The sequence below is a fragment of the Barbus barbus genome, assembly GCF_936440315.1.
Source record: "Barbus barbus genome assembly, chromosome: 4".
Classification (NCBI taxonomy): domain Eukaryota; kingdom Metazoa; phylum Chordata; class Actinopteri; order Cypriniformes; family Cyprinidae; genus Barbus; species Barbus barbus.
In genome coordinates this window covers 39,876,481-39,894,676 of record NC_136732.1, presented here as the reverse complement: position 1 = coordinate 39,894,676, position 18,196 = coordinate 39,876,481, and the positions used below count along the sequence as shown (strand labels likewise).

The window sequence follows — 18,196 nt, the reverse complement described above, 5'->3', positions numbered from 1 at the left end:
TGATGCACGCATATACCCCTATAAACACTCGCATATACATATAAACTCGATACGCGCATATACACCTATAAACACTCGCACATACATTTAAACTTGATGCACGCATATACACCTATAAACACTCGCATATACATATAAACTCGATACGCGCATATACACCTATAAACACTCGCATATACATATCTCGATGTGCGCATATACACCTATAAACACTCGCATATACATATAAACTCGCTGCATGCAGACTTTATTGAACTTTATTCATTTTAACAATGCAAAATATACCTCAAACTGACCAATATACATGTACCTAAATATCTGAGACCAGTATTGGTACATTAGTATATTCAAATGTAAATGCAGACCATGAAATATGGAAAATTTATAGAAAAAACAAACAAACAAAACAACACAATTAATGATACACATTGTAAATTTAACAAAACTGTGATGTTTTATACATGAACATTTTCAGTAGGCACTGTGTAATCACAGAAATATAAAATAAGTAGCACAATTTGGGCCAAGTTGGCTGAAATTACTAAAAATGCTACACTGCCATTTAATTTTCAATAATGCCAAAAATGGACAACTCTACAATTGATTCATTACAGCTCAAAATCAGCCTAAAATATATCACAGCGTATCTTTACTCATCAGTATCACCCCTATCACTCTCATCATCCCATGTATCTCTTTCCTCTGTTTTCTGGGAAACATTTGCACAATATTGGCAGACATTAAGGTGACCAGACGTGCTACTTCTCAGGGACATGCACTTTGATGTCATACAACGATCATTCTGCGCAGCGCAAACAACCAACACCTGGTTATTTTAGGCAATTTAGAAATCCTGTGCAGAACATATCCCTGGGAAGTGGCATGTCTGGTCACCTTAAAGTGCCCCTATTATGCCATTTTTACCTCATTTCTAAATGATTCATAAATGTCTTGTTCGAAGAATCAGTCTCTTTAAACCGCTCCTTTCCGTGAGCCCTCACTACTGTGATTGGTAAGATGGCGCAGTCCTTCGTGATTGGTCTACAGCGTACAGCACGTGTCGGAAACTAAACGCCCTTTGCCATAACGGAATGACTGGAGACTTGTCAATACATAGAAAAGATAATATCGATTGTACCTTACCAATTTGAGCTGGAGTCTGATGAAACCGTTGAAGTGGCTGATCAACAATAGCAGGAGCAGGACGTTTCTCAGTGGTATATGTCAAATTTGTGGTAATTATAATATGAGAGAAAACTAATTTATTCTCACAGCGTAGGATACAGTGCCTTCTTGGCATGATATTAACCACATGGAAATTTTACTGTGATTGTGGAAGGGGAAATTGTTCTTGAGAACATAAGGCTAGCGGGCTACTGCTGGCCCACCAGAGGCAAAGTTGGCGGCGCACTGGGCGTTTTGCTCATTGTTATTCCAGCGGACCACGAGCAGCAGCCGATGCTTTTCTGACAGCGGTCCGCTGACAAGCCGCTGGTTTATAATTACTGTTTGCTGGTGGTCCATAGTCGGTCTGTGGTTCATAATCAGTTCGATTACGCTAACCAAAATGTCCTTGCACATAATAATGGATTGAAAACAATGTACAATCGCAATTGCAAATTTATTTTCTGTTAACAAATTAAATCTACAAATGCATTTACAGTATATTTATCAGGTTGTTTATCCAATGTGACTTTCAAATAGAAGCATACAATTCACATATTAGTACCAGTACAAAAGTCAACCACAAAATCAACCATGGTTTAACTATGATTGTTGTAGTAAATCCACAGTAACCAGCATAGTAGTAAACCTAGTAACTACAAACTTTACCATGGTTTCAAAAACTATGGTTACCACAGTTTTACTCCAGCATTACTGAAATATTACTATAGTAGAACCATGATATCAAAATCTTAGTCTGAGAAAAAACCCTGATTACTACAGTCATGGTTAGTTTTACCATAGTAAAAACATGGTTAACTGTTGTAAAGGTACAATGCTTTTCGCAACGCAGCTTTAGAAAATGCATGTTTCAGGGTTACAATAAAAAATATCCTTTGAACAGCCAGAAGTGACTGACTCGCTGGGGAGCATCTTCTGGCAACAATCTACTTTATACTGTCACAAAGTCTGTAATATGTAAATGAACAATAATTGGATGATGCAAAACATTATTTGGCTGACAAATAAATGGGTATATCTCATGGAACTCAGAGAAAGATTATACATTGTTCGTTCACATATATTACCATCATAGTAACAATACAAAGTGAGTTGAAAATCACCAAACTTATGATTTAACCCTTAAATGCATGAATGTTTTGCCAACCATTATAACATATTCGGGACTTTAGCTACCCGGACCTATATACAGTATCTCACAGAAGTCAGTACACACCTCACATTTTTGTAAATATTTTATTATATCTTTTCATGTGACAACACTGAAGAAATTACACTTTGCTACAATGTAAAGTAGTGAGTGTACAGCTTGTATAACAGTGTAAATTTGCTGTCCCCTCAAAATAACTCAACAGACAGCCATTAATGTCTGAACCATTGGCCACAAAAGTGAATACACTCCTAATGAAAATATCCAAATTGGGCCTAATTAGCCATTTTCTCTCCCCGGTGTCATGTAACTTGTTAGTGTTACAAGGTCTCAGGTTGAATGGGGAGCAGGTGTGTTAAATTTGGTGTTATCGCTCTCACTGGTCACTGGAAGTTCAACATGGCACCTCGTGGCAAAGAACTCTCTGAGGATCTGAAAAAGAGAATTGTTGCTCTACATAAAGATGGCGTAGGCTAAAAGAAGATTGCCAATACCCTGAAACTAAGCTGCAGCACGGTGGCCAAGACCATACAGCGGTTTAACAGGACAGGTTCCACTCAGAACAGGCCTCGCCATGGTCGACCAAATAAGTTGAGTGCACGTGCTCAGCGTCATATCCAGAGGTTGTGTTTGGGAAATAGACGTATGAGTGCTGCCAGCATTTCTGCAGAGGTTGAAGGGGTGGGGGGGTCAGCCTATCAGTGCTCAGACCATACGCCGCACACTGCATCAAATTGGTCTGCATGGCTGTCATCCCAGAAGAAAGCCTCTTATAAAGATGATGCCCGCAAACAGTTTGCTGAAGACAAGCAGACTGAGGACATGGATTACTAGAGCAATGTCCTGTGGTCTGCCGAGGCCCAAGAAAAAATTATTTGGTTCAGATGGTGTCAAGCTTGTGTGGCGGCAACCAGGTGAGAAGTACAAAGACAAGTGTGTCTTGCCTACAGTCAAGCATGTTGGTGGGAGTGTCATGGTCTGGGGCTGCATGAGTGCTGCTGGCACTGAGGAGCTACAGTTCATTAAGGGAACCATGAATGCCAACATGTACTGTGACATACTGAAGCAAAGACTGGGCCACAGGGCAGTATTCCAACATGATAATGACTCCAAACACACCTCCAAGACGACCACTGCCCTGCTAAAGAAGCTGAGGGTAAAGGTGATGGACTAGCTAAGCATGTCTCCAGACCTAAACCCTATTGAACATCTGTGGGGCATCCTCAAATGGAACGTGGAGGAGCGCAAGGTCTCTAACATCCACCAGCTTTGTGATGTCATCATGGAGGAGTGAAAGAGGACTCCAGTGGCAACCTGTGAAGCTCTGGTGAACTCCATGCCCAAGAGGGTTAAGGCAGAGCTGGAAAATAATGGTGGCCACACAAATAATTGACACTTTGGGCCCAATTTGAACATTTTCACTTAGGGGTATACTCACTTTTGTGGTCAGCGGTTTAGACATTAATGACTGTCTGTTGAGTTATTTTGAGGGGACAGCAACTTTACAGTGTTATACAAGCTGTACACTCACTACTTTACATTGTAGCAAAGTGTCATTTCTTCAGTGTTGTCACATGAACAGATATAAAATATTTACAAAAATTAAACATTAAACAATTTCAGGTATTCATTCCTAATTACAAGAGAAGCACATAAGGATAAGTTGCAAAGCTTCTTGACAATGGATATACCACATGCTTTTCCTAAATACATCTTACGTGGAAGAATAACTCATTTTAAAAACAACAGTGAAGAACAATATTAAAAAAGTGGACCAAAAAATGTGACCTGAACAAGAACAGTTTGTACAAGTAAGCAGAATACAAGTGATACACATGCATTATAAGACAATTGAACATATGAAATTCTTAAGAAAACACAATGATATTTATATCATGAAGTAAAATGGCATACAAGAATAAAACTTTAACATTGTTCTTTAGGGAGGAAATACATCTTTGAGTTGATTTGAATCTCACAGTTGAATCTGCTGGTTTTGAAGATGAAGATGAACTTTAATCACTATGAAAACTTTAGATAATGTTTCTTTGTCGTGTTGCTTGTTATGACTGGTCAGGACAGATTTAACGAAATATACAACTAAATACGTCTCCGTGTGTACAGGGCCTTACTCTGATTGTTTTTTGTATGACCGAGTAGAACAGATGATTGATTGAAACGCTTCCCACGTGCAATGCAGTGATACGGTTTATCTCGAGTGTGGATCCTCTCATGTGTTTTCAGAGTTGATAAATGACTGAATCTCTTGTCACAGTGTGAACACTTGTAAGGTTTGTCACCAGTGTGGATTCTCTCATGTGTTTTCAGAGTTGATGAATGACTGAATCTCTTGTCACAGTGTGAACACTTGTAAGGTTTCTCTCCAGTGTGGATCCTCTCGTGTGTTTTCAGAGTTGTTAACTGGCTGAATCTCTCATCACAGTGTGAACACATATAAGGTTTATCTCCAGTGTGGATCCTCTCGTGTGTTTTCAGAGTTGATGACTGACTGAATCTCTCGTCACAGTGTGAACACTTGTAAGGTTTCTCTCCAGTGTGGATCCTCTCGTGTCTTTTCAGATTTGATGAATGACTGAATCTCTCGTCACAGTGTGAACACGTATAAGGTTTTTCTCCAGTGTGGATCCTATTGTGTCTTTTCAGATGTATCGACTGACTGAATCTATTGTCACAGTGTGAACACTTATAAGGTTTCACTCCAGTGTGGATCCTATTGTGTCTTTTCAGATGTACTGACTGATTGAAACTCTTGTCACAGTGCGAACACTTATAAGGTTTTTCTCCAGTGTGAATCCTCTCATGCAGTTTTAAACGGGTCGCTGTAGTAAAAGTCTTTTCACACTCAAAGCACATGTACTCTCTCACACCAGTATGTATTTTCTGATGCTTTCTCAAATTTTGTTGATTCAAAAAACTGTTACCACACAAATGACATGAATGTGGCTTCTCCTTTGAATGAACTTTCAAGTGTTTCTTCAGAACTGAAACCCATAAAAACGTTTCACCGCATTGATCGCATGTGTGCTGCTTCTCTCCAGTGTGGATGTTCATGTGATCCTTAAGGTTTGCTGATTGTGTGAAACTCTTCCCGCATTGATCACAAGTTAATGGCTTCTCTCCAGTATGAACTCTCATGTGACGTTCAAGACATGTTTTGCGTGTGAATCTCTTTCCACATTGAGTGCAGGTGAAATATTTCTTGGCTCTTGTTTTCTTTAAATCTTTCTGTTTGGTTTGAGAGCAACTCAAAGGGTTTTCTCCAGTTTTGACATGATTTTTCTCCTCAACTTCACTTGATTCTTTATTCTCCTCATTTTCTTCAATCAACTCTGAAATAAAAGTAAACATATGTAAATATGTAAAATATGTAAATAAATACATGCATGTATATATATATATATATATATATATATATATATATTGTGACACGTGTCCCGAAGCCTCATCAGCGTCGCCCTGGTAACACACGAGGAACACCTGAAAGTCCTCATCCCGGGCTGATCGGTCACGGCTGCTGGCAAATCAAGCGGCGGCCATATAAGCCGCCGCCAACCCGAACACAAGTGAGTGATCACTCCAGAAGACTGGATGTTAACGCCTGTTCTGATCTTCTCCCACAGAAAGCCCGTGACCGATCAGCACCGCCCCGCACGGACACGCCGCTCTGGGAGCACCAGGATCACCAGCACTACCAGCACTACCACGGATGAGCACCCCGGCACGTGGTTTCTTCACTTTTATTAATAAATCCACCCTTCGGGGACTTCCCTGCCATTCTCTGTTGTCGTGTGATTCCTCACCCCGCCACACTGGTGGAGAATGCGGGCATGTGAGTGAGGGATCGCCGGTAACCACCCATCCTTGCACAGACACTGAATTGTTGTGTTTTTTTCCTTTTTTTCCCCTCTCACCAGGCGGACGCTCCTCCCTGCAGCATGGAAGAGCTGCTGAAGCACCTCACCGAGGTCAGCATCCGCCAGCAGCAGATTGTAGAGCACATCGCCAGCCGGCAGGGAGAGGCAGAACGCGAGCTCGCCGCTTTTCGCGCCACCCAACACGCTCCGCCGCCTGATCCCCGTGTCCAGGCTGCCCAGCTGCTGCCTAAAATGACACCCGGCGATGATGTGGAATTGTTCCTGCAAATGTACGAGAACGTCGCCACCCGCGAGGGCTGGAGCCACCGGGACTGGGCACGGCTGGTAGCCCCCCTGTTGACAGGAGAAGCGCAGCGCGCTTACTTCTCACTACCCTCTGAGCTTAGTGACAGCTACGCCGAACTGAAGCAGGAAATATTGTCGCGGCTGGGATTATCCCCGATTGCAGCCGCCCAAATGTTCCTGGACTGGAGCTACAGTCCGCGATTGCCGCCCCGAGCTCAGGCAGCCGAACTCTCCCGTCTCGCGCAGCACTGGCTGCTGGCCGGGGATCCCACCGCCAGCCAGGTGGCGGAGCGTGTGGTCATTGACCGGCTCCTGCGTGCGCTTCCCCGCACCCACCGTCAGGCCGCTGGCATGCGGAACCCCACCACTCTCGGCGAGCTCATAGAGGCGATCGAACTGGCGGATGCGACCCAACAGCGGGAGGCTGGGGAGCGAGCGCCGCCTTTTCCCCGAAGGGTGGGCCAGGAGCGACGCACGCCGGAGGGCACCCAGCGGCCAGTAGGCAGGCCGGCGGCTCCCGCTCCTCAGGACGAGCCCATGCCCACCGAACCACCCCGCTCGTCCGGGCGGACTTGGCTGGCAGGCTGCGCCGTTCACCACGCCCCGCCAGGAGGAGCTCCACGGGCGGAAGTGAAGGTAAACGGCCACCCGTTTGAGGCCCTCCTGGACTCCGGAAGTGCGGTCACCCTCGTCAATCCGGCCGTGTTATCCCCTCGCCCGGACTCTAGGGCCCGCCTGGCCATCACGTGCGTCCATGGAGACACTCGGGAGGTGTCCGCACGACGAGTCACCATCGCGGCTTCGCCGGGGACATGGCCAGTCGAGGTGGGGATTGTGAAAGATCTGCCCGTACCGGTGCTCCTTGGAAGAGACTGGCCAGGGTTCGACCGCCTTCTCGTCCCCGCCACTCAGCCTTTTTTGTATTGTAAGGCAGAGCGGCCTACGAACTCCATTGCGAGTATTAAAGCTGACTTCAGCTGATGAAACTGCAAACTATTTTCTTCAGTAAATTTTTCTTTAATTTAATCACATCTCTTGACTCCTGGGCCCGTATTCATAAAGATTCTAAGAATCCTCTCAGAAAACTCTTAATTTAGCTTAAAAACTTTTACGTAGGAGTCTTAGCTTAAGAGCGATTCGGGACCGATCTGAGAGCAACTCTGAGTAAGGAGAAGACAAAAACTTTCATCTTAGTGAGGAGGCGGGGTTGACCCCGTTGCTATGTATGACACAATCTTTTGAAGACTGTGATTGATTGGTTGTCAAGAAGTAAATAAAAGAGTGCTTTTAAGAGTAGGGTATATTATAAGCCTTCACTTTGAAATTACAGGCGGAATTTGTCCTCTCGCTCTTTCTCACACACACACACACACACACACACACACACACACATTATATATGTATATATATATTCTTAATTTTTTATTTACCATGCTGTCATACTTACAGAGCCGGCGCCAGGGCACCTCCATCAGGGGGCATTTAAATTTCTAGGGGGGGCACAAATCACGTTGTGTGTGTGTGTGTCGGGGGGGTGGGGGGCTGCAATCTGTGATCTCGTGCAGTTGCTGACGCTCGCTAAAGCGTGCAATCGCATTATGTGCGCTGTTTTATCGGTACTTTCGCTTTCAAAATCGATCGCGTTCAGCAAGGAGGGGAGAGGATGGAAAGTGGGGGGGGCACAGTAACTCGTTTGGGCGCCTTGGCGCCGGCCCTGCATATTTACTGTGTTTTATAGGAAATGAACAGAGACATATAAGCCTAATAAGTGCTGTAACAGACCCAAATCATCACTGCTGCATAGTTGCATTTTTCCAGTTGCCAAATATGTTAATGTAGTGATTTCTGGCGCTATGGCAAATCTGTGCGATGTTAGCATGTCTTTAATTAGATCAGTCACAAACATGATCCCTGCACGAACTAATGTGTAGTGTCTTATTAACTCACTGTCATCACACTTCTTCTGCCTCTTAATTTTCGTCCATTTTCTCCGCTGCTAAAGAAACTCTTAAGCCCCTTAAAAGTCCTCGTCCATACTCCTAACAAGTTTGACCTTAAGACCTCTTTTAAGGGTTAAGATGCTTTCTGAATGACTTTTTTCTTTACAAGGATTTTTTCTTTAATTTTAAGAGTAAACGCCCACATTTCTAAGAATTGTCTTAGAATTTTGTCACTAGGAGCTACTTTTTGCATTAAAATTCTTCATGAATACGGGCCCTGGTCTTTGTTCATCATGTTCATCATACCTGGTCCATGGGTTTTAACTGTAATTCCCCAACAGTTCTTTAATGGCATTCTTTTTTTTTGCATGAAAAAATGATCCATTAAATACCATGTTTCGGTCCCCATTCCTTCTTACAAGAGAAGTAAATAAGTTAATAAGTAAATAAATATCAGTTGCAAAACTACATGACAGTATATCTTCCATTTGCATTTTCTAAATACATGGAAGAATAATTAGTCATTTTGAAAACAACAGTTTGTAAAAACTTCTGCTTTCCTTCATGAAAGATTCAGGAAACTACAAGTGACATGCATTATAAGACAATTAAACATAATATGAAACTCATAAGAAAGCACAATAAAAAAACGTTTTGACATTGTTTTTTGGGGAGGAATCTCGAATCTGAATCTTGAATACTTACTGTGATGTCTTTTTGTATGCTTGCGTAGAGCAGATGAATTATTGAAACGCTTCCCACATGCAGTGCAGTGATACGGTTTCTCTCCAGTGTGGATCCTCTCATGTGTTTTCAGATTTGCTGAATTACTGAATCTCTTGTCACAGTGTGAACACTTGTAAGGTTTTTCTCCAGAGTGGATCCTCTCATGCAGTTTTAAAAACTTTGCTGAAGTAAAAGTCTCTTCACACTCAACGCACATGAACTCTCTCACACCAGTATGTATTTTCTGATGTTCTTTCAAAATTGAAAAACGTGAAAAACTCTTTCCACACAAATAACATGAATATGGCTTCTCCTTTGTATGAACTGTCAGGTGTTTCTTTAGGACTGAAGTGCTCAAAAATGTTTTATCACATTGATCACATGAGTACAGTTTCTCTCCAGTGTGAATGCTCGTGTGTTTCTTAAGGTGTGCTGATTGTATGAAACTCTTCCCACATTGATCACACGTGTAAGGTTTCTCTCCAGAATGAATTCTCATGTGACGCTCAAGACTATATTTGCTTGTCAAACTCTTTCCACACAGAGTGCAGGTGAAAGATTTCTGGGCTCCTCTTTCCTTTAAATCTTTCTGTTTGGTTTGAGAGCAACTCAAAGGGGTTTCTCCAGTTGAGACATGATTTTTCTCATCTTCATTCAATTTTTCGCTCTCCTCACTTTCTTCAATAAACTCTATAATAAAAGCAAAACAGTTTATTTGTCAGTAGCTTGGAAAAACAAAGAACAACAAAAAAACAACGAGAGAAATATAAAAGTACATAAAAATGAACCCTGGTGTAAAGACAATTTCTATACAAAATTTAGTTCCTTTTGATACAATTTTATAAATTATACTTCCCTGAAACTTTTCATGAAGAATGATCTTCAAAACATCATTTTTAAAACACAATCCCATGTTTTTAAAGAAGAACTATTAAAGGGTTACTCCACCCCAAAACCACAACAAATTCCTTGTGTGTTTGCGCACACTTGGCGAATGAAGCTGATTCTGAAAATTAAAATTTTGTCAATCAATCACTTACCGCCATGTCGTTCCAAACCCATAAAAGCAATTTAAGATATTTTGGATGAAAACTGCGAGGCTTGTGACCGTCCCATTGACTGCCAAGTAAATAACACTGTCAAGGCTCAAAAAAGTATGAAAGACATCGTCCAAGTAGTCCATCTGCCATCAGTGGTTCAATCTGAATGTTAGGAAGCGACAAGAATACTTTTTGTTTGCGAAGAAAACTAAAATAACGACTTTATTCATCAATTCATCTCCTCTTCGTCTCTCCGCATCACCGTAGCACCATTTTGGAGAATATCCGTGCCACGCCACACGGATACGTTTTCTACATGCATTTACGCTTTGCTTTGAATGAAAACAGCATATCCTTGTGGCGTGGCTGACACAGAATAGCGTACGCAGTTTGTGTCCAGCGGATATTCTCCAAAATGGCACTACGGTGATACATGCACTCTTCTCAGTCGCTCATGGACAAAGCAAACGCTCCGTAATTATTAATGGCGTTAATAAAAGAAACACACTTTCTAAAAACAAGTCCCACAAGGCTCAATTCTTGCACCGCTTTTGTTTAGCCTGTATATGCTCCCACTAAGTCAGATAATGAGGAAGAACCAAATTGCCTATCACAGCTACGCTGATGATACCCAGATTTACCTAGCCTTATCTCCAAATGACTACAGCCCCATTGACTCCCTCTGCCAATGCATTGATGAAATTAACAGTTGGATGTGCCAGAACTTTCTTCAGTTAAACAAGGACAAAACTGAAGTCATTGCATTTGGAAACAAAGATGAAGTTCTCAAGGTGAATGCATACCTTGACTCTAGGGGTCAAAGATTTTAGAATTTACTTTTAGAAACATTAGACAAACTATTGCTTATTCCACAGATTCAAGAACTAGCAAATTACCAAAGGGCATTTTGGGTTGAGCGTATTGAGCGAGCAGAGCAGAGGATGATCAGAAGAAATGGACAGCACCGGAGTTAAATATATGAGTGTCAGAGCAAAGGGTCTGAATACTTAGGACCATGTGATATTTCAGTTTTTTTTTAATAAATCTGCAAAAATGTCAACAATTGTGTTTTTCTGTCAATATGGGGTGCTGTGTGTACATTAATGAGGAAAAAAATGAACTTAAATGGTTTTAGCAAATGGCTGCAATATAACAAAGAGTGAAAATGAATGGGGTCTGAATACTTTCCGTACCCACTGTAATTCTGACCATCTCGCTCTCTCTCTAAAACATAATAATTTGCATGTTGCAAAACTGAAAACAACAGCTGGGTGGAAGAATTTAGGCATGAATTCATTACAAAGATTTCTAGACATTCCTTTTTCTTTTGCTCGACACCTGATGTGTGCAGTTTACTTTGCTTGCTTTAATAAAAAAAGTTATCTTCAGCAACATTTTTTTGTTTGTTTTGTTTTTTGATTGCAGTCTTCCACTGCTATGGTTTTCTTTTGGATTTGCTTCTGCGTTCCATTCAATTTTAAGATTTTCTTTGTTTTCTTTGTCAAATTATTCTAGTTTACTTTAGTTCAGGACTCCATAGTCCAAGAGTTAGTAATCTGTACATAATCTGTGTTTTAGAAAGCCATTTTTGAAACCTTGACTAACTATTCCAGATTAAGCCTACTTCTATCTTAATTTAAACCCTGTCCGGGAAACTGCCCTAGAATTTACCTCAGAAGAATGCGGCTTTGTTAGCCTAATGTCCCACGAACAGTCATTAAAGAAGAATGAAGAATAAACACCAACCTTCTTGTTCCTCGTGTTTTATTCTCCATGTTTCTGGTTCCTCATGTTTTATTCTCCAGGTTTCTGGTTCCTCGTGTTTTATTCTCCATGTTTCTGGTTCCTCGTGTTTTATTCTCCATGTTTCTGGTTCCTCGTGTTTTATTCTCCATGTTTCTGGTTCCTCGTGTTTTATTCTCCAGGTTTCTGGTTCCTCGTGTTTTATTCTCCATGTTTCTGGTTCACTGGTGTTCTCCTCACTCTCTTCTTTAACAAACACCATCTTCACAGCAGATCTCAGTTCAGATGATACTCCTCCAGATATTCCTGCTTGCTTAGTCACAACTCTGGGGATGAGAATATTACAGGTATGATTCAAAAACTGTATCTTTATATTTACAGAAATTTCTAAAAACAGCACCACAACAAAACACCAGAGATCGCGGGGAAACTAATCTTCTTCCTCTGAGGTTTAATGGTGTTTGGCAAACAAACTCATGTGTTGTAGCGCCACCTGCTGGACTGGAGAGAAGCGGCGAGAGGATACGGAGATGGGTATAAAACGGAGGTCGGAGCCAGCTGCAAATGGGTGGGCCAGACGCAAGTGTGTACAAACCAACAGAAGATTTTGATTGGTTTGTTTAATGTCATGTGGGTTGTAGTATCGGTTCACGCTCCTAGTGGCGGTAGTGGGCGATTTATTTATTTATTTATTTTTTTTTTTGCAATCCGTCAAAAAAAGTAAGACGCCTTTTGGCGGCGGCACGGTAGATGAGTGGAAAAGATAAGCGTGATGTACACATTTTTGTTTGTTTTGTTTTGTAAAAAGTATTACAAGCTGTTAAAAGTGCATTTTCTTGGTGGCTTTTGTACAAGGTTTTCTTAGTACCACACACAGCTTACAATCTTGTGCCTGACTATATCTTTTTTTTTCTTTCTACAAACAACTTTGCTCTCCAGGTTATGGATAATGAAGACCATAAGCAGGTAATGTAATTGCATGGCATTGTAATTTTGGTAACACTTTCCATGAAGCCCATATTTACAATACATTATAATGAATGCATAATGCATTATAAAAAACCTTATAATATATATCATCTTATGAATATCCATAATAACAGTTTTAATGTATTATAATATTTACTTATTAGTGGTTATAGCTTTTAAGAGTATGAGGATTTATAACAGTGAACACGTTGCATCCACTTAAGTTACAATGTATTGTATTTCTCATAGTTATAATGTATTATAAGTTTCATATCTTGCCACCTTTCTTATGCTACTTAAAGCCATCAATGACCACTTATAATTATAGTAATAATAATAGTAATATATATATATTTTTCTCAAACAGCCATAAGATCAGATTGCTTTGAATTATTTTTATTTTAATATCAGTTTGATTATTTTGATGGTACCCTTTAGACAGCTGTTGATAAGTAACTCTGCAACTACATGTCAACTAGCAGCAGTGGCGCCTCCAGGATTTGTTTTATGGGGTGGCCGAAAGGGGCCAGTAAAAATGTTAGGGTGGCACTGGCACAATACAGGTTGCATGCCTAAACCCAATGGCAGACAATATTTTTTTGGCGTTACCATTAATTCTTTCTGGGAGCATATAAAGCTATAGGCTTCAAAACTTCAGTATTAGCCTACTATTCTCTGTATAGAGCAAAATGGAAAAAAAGTCGTTCTGCAATTCAACTGCAAGTACCCTCATGTTTATTTGAAGTACAAATTCATTTCAAATGAGAGTATATGGTAAACAAGAATGCATAAGATATCAAAACAATTGTTACGGTAAACGGTCACCCCCCCCCCCCCCCCTCCCAGGAAAAGTCAAAAGAAAACCCATTTAAAAATATTAACCATACACATGAACCCATGGGCAACTTACAGTAAACAAAGAAACATTACAAGTTGTTATTATTGCATATATTATTGCTTAGTTTCACATCATAACACTAGGTTTCACAACCTTTGAAAATAACATTAGAAATTATTATGCTGCTGCTGTAAAACCTATTATGGACTTGGTCACATATTTATACTACAACAAATAATATTACCACTGTACCATTTAAAATACTGTATTCTTACTCTTTCTGTGTCAAGTGTTTTACAAAAACCATCTCTATAAAGTACATTTTCCATCAAACCTGACTGAAAAGATGTACATGTCTGTTAAGATAGAATAAAAAAGAGACCAAGAAGATATACCAAATCATATTGAGATATGGCGCATAGGGTGTAAGGAGTAGGTTATAAGTGCATCTTATATGTGCAACAATCTATAATATTCAAAAAACATATACATCAGCTACTTTGTCTATTATCCATTTCCTTTGTCTGTAGTCCCTCACTGCTGCCTAGAGTCCTGTCCTTTTTTTAAAACCCAAATGATCATTCTTGCTACAGTACATGTCAATTTGACAAATGTGACAAAACATTGACATTTTTTTCAAGGAATGGGCAAGTGTCTTATTCAAAAGAAAATAAATTGTACACATTAACTTCGGGATACATAATTTAGTGTTAACATAGGAACATCACACAATAGTTATTATATTGCAGTTTCACAGGAAAACCTAACTTTGATAATAACAATAGTAATTATTACTATTGTATTCGGTACTTGTTCACATTTGCACTACAACGCAGCTCAAGCTCAAAACAGCTTTATTCTGCTGTAACGATCTCCCTAAGAACACCCTAGAGAGGCGAGCTACAAGATAATTAGAGGGAGGGACCCACCGACCAAACTTGTATTTAAACAAATAAATCAAACAAAAAATTTGAAAGAGCAGGAAAAATATTTATATAAACAAAACCCATCCAAAGAAACCGAAATAGCAAGCAAAATAACAAATACACACAAACACAATACTAGCACTGACGTTCAGCATTGCCGTGAAAAGAAAACCTTATATGACCATTGCCATGTAGTTTGTAGAGCAATCCCTATGAGTTGTAGCTCAGAGTCAATTGTCCCGTGCAATGATGAAGTGTGCGGTAAGTAGAGTAATCCAAAGGGACAGTTAATCCAAAAGAATCCAAACGATGAGGTAAAGCCTTGTTACCGCTGTCCTCTGAAACTGAGCCCACCGGTTCCAAGCACCACATCAGCATCGTATCCATAAAGTGGACAAATTGATGTGCATATATATATATATATATATATATATATATAAAAAGTCCTTTTGACTGAGCTTAAAACCACAGTTTCTCAGTCTGGACTCTGTGCATCTTGGGTGCACCATGAGAGACAAACCATGCTTCCCTTCACCAAACCATACTAACTTCTCCCCTCTTACCTGGCTAAATACCAAGGAGCAGGCTACCTAGTTCCCCTAGAGCACAGGAGTAGTATGACATACAAAAACAACGAAAACAGCAGAAACATGATAACCAAACTCTGGGTGGTTACACTGCTGTTGCCATGTCTTTTTGCAAATACATCAACAAAATCTTCCAGGTTAATGGCCCGAGCTCTTTCTGACTCTACACTCAAAACTCCTAAATTACTCAGTCTTTCATCACTCATGGTGCTTCTTAGGTAGGTCTTAGTTCGCCTAAGCACAGAAAAGCTACGCTCACAAGCTGCTGTGCTGACAGGCAAGTTAAAAAAATTCATTTAACACCTCTTTGAAAGACTCAACAAACACTGTCATTTCTAGTAGATTTTCTGGTGTTTTTAATCCATTTTTCTTCTTTCTCATAATCAGTCTTTTTAGCTGAGGAACCTCATATGTCAGGTCATCAATGCTGCAGTTGTATTTTGAGGCAAACACAGAAATAGCATCTTGATCACAGAATGTTGGGCTGGAAGGGTTTACAGCCTGTATTCCAATCAGTGTGTCACAATTGTCTTTAGAAAATCTTCTCTTTAATTCACAGAGAAGAACATCAAGGACAGGTATGAATGTGGATTTATGAAAGGTGTCTTTGTCCATTCTTTTTACTATTGGAGAGGTAACAATGTCCGTCTAGTCTGGAGCTGACTTTTACTTCACGCTTTGGAGTTAAAGGTGAAATGTTGCACTGTTGAGCAAGATTAACGCTATTGTCCCAGATCTGTTCAAAGTGTGATCTCTGTCTATAGTCATTAAAAGTCTCAATAAGAGAATCAACAAGGGCAACTGCAGTGCTAAGGTTAAGTTGTGGGGACTGTAAAACATCGGACAAGCGTTTTGCATCTCCAAAAACCTGAGTGAAGGTTATGAGCAGCCCAACAAACTTCAAATCAATTTGAGCTAACAGGCCACGTGCTTCAACAGCCCTCTCTCCATTCGGTTCCTGTGAAATTTCTTCGAGTACTTTGATGATAGCCGGTAGTCTGTCTTTCACAGTTTTACAGGCAAGATATCTACAAGCCCATCTAGTGTCTGATAGTCGTTGCATTTCACGAGGTGGCCCCTCATACATTTGCTTCTGAACGTCTAACCACTTTTGGTGGACGTAAGACCCTGATATAAAGACATACAGCTTTTGAAGGAGTGAAAAGAAACAATGTGCATCGGGGACTGTTTTAACAGTGTCCACAAGTACAAAATTTAGGCAGTGTGCATTGCAGTGCACATTGAATGCCAAAGGAGCTTCCTTTCTAATCCGCGCTCGTACCCCAGAGTTTTTCCCACTCATTACTGAGGCACCGTCGTATGCTTGGCCAACTAAATTATTTTTGTAATCAAGGCCATAATGCTGAAGCTTTTGAATGATTTTCTCTGTTAGAGCTGCAGCATCCAAGTGTTGTGCAGCCTCAAAATGTAGTAAGCTTTCACGCACTGTGCCCCTGTAGTAATATCTTAACACCATCGACAATTTGCTCCTTCTTACTCACATCTTTTGTTTCATCAACCATGATACTGAAACACTCACTTTCTTTAACCTCCCTAATTATAGATGAACGGACCATTTCGGCAAGACAATCCAAAATTTCATTTTGTGTCCCGTGACCTGTGTATGTTGCATTGTGTTGTGTTGACATCTTTCTTTTAACAGTTTCATCATGTTTAGCGATCAGTTCCATTATAGCAAGGAAATTACCCTTATTACCATCCGTATCTCTGTGGCCTCTCTGAGCTATATTCTGTGTTGCTGTAAGAAGCAACACCTCAGCAACTTGTTGTGTTTGACAAGAATCACACTGACACAGCAAGTAGCATCAACTTGTTGTCTCACTTTACTTTTCTCACTCCCCGTCCCAGACCCCAGTAAACGAACATCTACATTGGTCAGGCATGACAAAATGCTTTCAGCACAATCGAACTCGATGCATCACTGAACACTAACTCAACGTCTTATCAAACAACACGTTTGAGAGAACATAACATTTCCCCCCCTCCTACAGGGTTTCACACATGAAATGTTGACACAAAGTCCTGTAAGTGCCCTGGGCGAGAACGAATGCGGACAGGCCGTGGAGAAACAAGGGGATAAGGCTGGGCAGCCTGTGATGGACAGGCACAAATCTCAGCTGGCAGGTTGATAGGCATGTCTGGAGCCTGTGCTGGAGCTATCTGAGGTGTCAGCTGAAGTGCTGGGGTGTCCTGCCAAGCTGGGGGTGTGGCTTGAGGCGTGATGCCTGTTGTATGTGCCGGGGGCGGCACTTTGCGGAGGCGGCTTGCGTGCCACCGTGTGCCATTGCTGAGCAAGAAGGTGACTGGGCCCAGCTGATGAGTAACTTGGAGAGGGGCAGACCAATATGAAGCGAGTTTGTTATCTCTGTGGGGCCTGCGAACCCTGACCCAATCTGCGGCCTTTATGTCAGGGACCTTAACACGTGCCGAGAGATCAAATTTCTGCTTCATTCTTCTCTGCTGGCGGCTGACAGAGGCCTTGACTCTCGGTAGTGGGCCCTTAGGTAGTGCGGGGCTGAGCCTGTCGAGGGGAAGGTGGAGCTCACGGCCAAGCATGAGGAAAGCTGGAGAGACACCCGTCGTAGAGTGTTGGGTGGCCCTGTAGTGCAGCAAAGTGTGATGAATGGCCCGTGAGAAGGTCCACCCCTGGAACAAGTGTGCTCTGAGACTGTTTTTCAGGGACTGATGGAAGCGTTCAACGCCACCATTAGCTTGGGGGTGATAGTAGGCCGTGCGGATGTGATGAATACCTTTGTTTTTGAGGTATGTTGTGAACTCAGCTGAGATTAACTGTGGGCCATTGTCAGTAGTGATCGTGTTTGGAAGGCCCCAGCGAGAAAACAGAGAGTCCAGGAAGTTAATTATGACCTGAGAAGTCACGGAGCCAGTG

General features: G+C 41.3%; 1 protein-coding gene across 1 annotated transcript; it reads right to left on the bottom strand.

Moving 5' to 3' along the window:
* Positions 1-1,603: 1,603 nt before the first annotated feature.
* LOC306863360 (uncharacterized protein) lies at positions 1,604-10,309 on the bottom strand. Its single transcript, XM_079406644.1, has 3 exons — positions 10,223-10,309; positions 9,162-9,872; positions 1,604-5,685 (listed from the first exon to the last, which is right to left on the bottom strand). The coding sequence occupies exons 1-3, from the start codon at positions 10,242-10,244 to the stop codon at positions 4,436-4,438; spliced, it is 1,983 nt and encodes a 660-aa protein (XP_079262770.1). The 5' UTR covers positions 10,245-10,309; the 3' UTR covers positions 1,604-4,435.
* Between the last annotated feature and the right edge of the window lie 7,887 nt (positions 10,310-18,196).